The 1,590-nt window shown below is 46.4% G+C and overlaps 1 protein-coding gene and 1 long non-coding RNA gene across 3 annotated transcripts; both read right to left on the bottom strand.

The window, feature by feature from the left end:
• Positions 1-77: 77 nt before the first annotated feature.
• LOC107656884 (ovostatin homolog) lies at positions 78-1,109 on the bottom strand. Its single transcript, XM_016444825.1, has 5 exons — positions 991-1,109; positions 792-913; positions 429-510; positions 262-345; positions 78-176 (listed from the first exon to the last, which is right to left on the bottom strand). Exons 2-5 carry the CDS (start codon positions 809-811, stop codon positions 102-104), a joined length of 261 nt encoding a protein of 86 aa, XP_016300311.1. The 5' UTR covers positions 812-913; positions 991-1,109; the 3' UTR covers positions 78-101.
• Positions 1,110-1,115: 6 nt separating this feature from the next.
• On the bottom strand, positions 1,116-1,590 carry LOC107656885 (uncharacterized). Of its 2 annotated transcripts, XR_001630615.1 has the most exons (3): positions 1,579-1,590; positions 1,320-1,502; positions 1,116-1,246 (listed from the first exon to the last, which is right to left on the bottom strand). It is a non-coding gene; the product is annotated as an uncharacterized LOC107656885 (long non-coding RNA). The 2 variants fall into 2 exon arrangements; XR_001630614.1 differs by lacking the exon at positions 1,579-1,590 and having other exon boundaries at positions 1,320-1,542.

Below are 1,590 nucleotides of genomic sequence, written 5' to 3'. Positions count from 1 at the left end.
GTGAAAGAGGAACAGGAAGTCAGCTTGACACACATGAGCAACAGGGAATTCAGCCAAAAGCACCAGCCACTGAAAGCATACTTGGCTGATAGTCATAAACCTCAACGACCACTGGCTTGAGATTCTGCACTGCAAGAACCTGTTTCAGTTGTAGTCTGGGGGACGGCCTTGGGAACCTGCGAGACAGAAGGGATGAAGAGAAGGACATATGCAGCACACATGAAGGGGGCATATAGAAAACATATCCAGTGCACATCTCACCTCTTTCAGATACACAAGCACATGGTCATCTCCAGTATCAACCTGCTGCACTAATGGAACAAATGAATCTGGTGGAGATCCAAGCTGAGAGGAAAAGTCCATTAACATGTGAAGCAGCTTCAAGCATCTTAGGACTCTACATACAATTCATCATAAAACATACGAACCAGTGACGTATCTGCTGTGAAACCCAACAGGAGTTTAATGTTCACGATAACCATGTTGGTAGTTGGTTTTGCACCATTGTACCTAAATGAAGGGGCGTTAAAAAGAGATAAAAGCACTTCTGAATTAACCATTATGTGCATCTACAAAAATGGCTTAATGCTGCTCAGAGGTGGCATAATGGCATTTATGCAGAAATTCCAACTATTCTTTGATATTAGGGGCTGAGGTGGGTCAGAACTACATGATATGGACTGGCTTTCATGTGGAATAGTCACAGAATTGAGCAGGCACAGAGCAGCCTTAGCTCAGCTTTGTAAAGATGCTTTAAGGGTCAAGCAGGTAAAAGTTAAAGCGGTTCTTACTTCACAGTGATGTTCAACATGAGATCTGCTCCACGCACTTTGCAGTCTCTTGCCACCTTCACTTCAATGCTAAGTGTTCTGGAAGCTTTAATTGGTGTCGGGATGTTGTAGAAACATGCAACCTGGGAGTACAAATCCAAACATGACAAGGAACTAGGACAAGCATAGAGGTAGAAGTTAAGCAGGTGAAGGTTCAGACCTGCACGGACACACAGGTGGAGCCCTTCACTCGAACACTATATCTGCCAGGAACGTTTTTCAGCGGCGTCTCCTGATACAGCAGCCTGTTGTCTCGATTCACATCGAAGTTGTAGCATCCTGTTGTCTCGATTCACATCGAAGTTTTAAACCCCCCCTGCCACAGACGACGACTGTACGGTAACAGTGCTGGAGCCCTCCAGGCTGAACACTTCAGCAGCGAGCAGAGACGGAGCATGAAGAGCCACCACAGTGTCCTAAAAATAAGCACCAGATTAAAACCTCCACTCAGATATAATATTTGCGCTCATGTTTGGTAGTCAGAGTCACCTGGGTGGAGGAAAAGCCTCCATAAGGATTCTGCTGGGTCACAAGCCAGTTGACAGTGCGGTTAGCATAGCCCAGATTAGCAGACGTGAGAGGCGGTACAGAGAACCGCCAGCAGCACATAGGAGCTGATCTCCACCGCCAGAGTGTCACCAGATGTAGTCTGAGACCAGTGGAGCTTAGTGCCTTAAGACGAGACCGAGGGCAGAAAGTTGATACCAAAGAAGCGGAACACCTCAAACAAGAGACTAGTGAATCTCACCTTCAGAAATGG

The sequence above is a fragment of the Sinocyclocheilus anshuiensis genome, unplaced genomic scaffold, assembly GCF_001515605.1.
Source record: "Sinocyclocheilus anshuiensis isolate Anshui unplaced genomic scaffold, SAMN03320099.WGS_v1.1 scaffold13863, whole genome shotgun sequence".
NCBI classification, from domain to species: Eukaryota; Metazoa; Chordata; class Actinopteri; order Cypriniformes; family Cyprinidae; genus Sinocyclocheilus; species Sinocyclocheilus anshuiensis.
The sequence above is the reverse complement of the archived record's forward strand: the minus strand, read 5'-3'. Positions and strand labels throughout refer to the sequence as shown.

What these genes read in the sequence shown, in the direction of transcription:
- LOC107656884 (XM_016444825.1), bottom strand. Translation starts at nt 811, where the DNA reads ATGTTGAACATCACTGTGAA. An exon ending in ATGTTGAACATCACTGTGAA is followed by an intron (nt 511 to 791) that starts GTAAGAACCGCT and finishes CCCTTCATTTAG; the next exon opens with GTACAATGGTGCAAAACCAA. An exon ending in TCACAGCAGATACGTCACTG is followed by an intron (nt 346 to 428) that starts GTTCGTATGTTT and finishes TTTTCCTCTCAG; the next exon opens with CTTGGATCTCCACCAGATTC.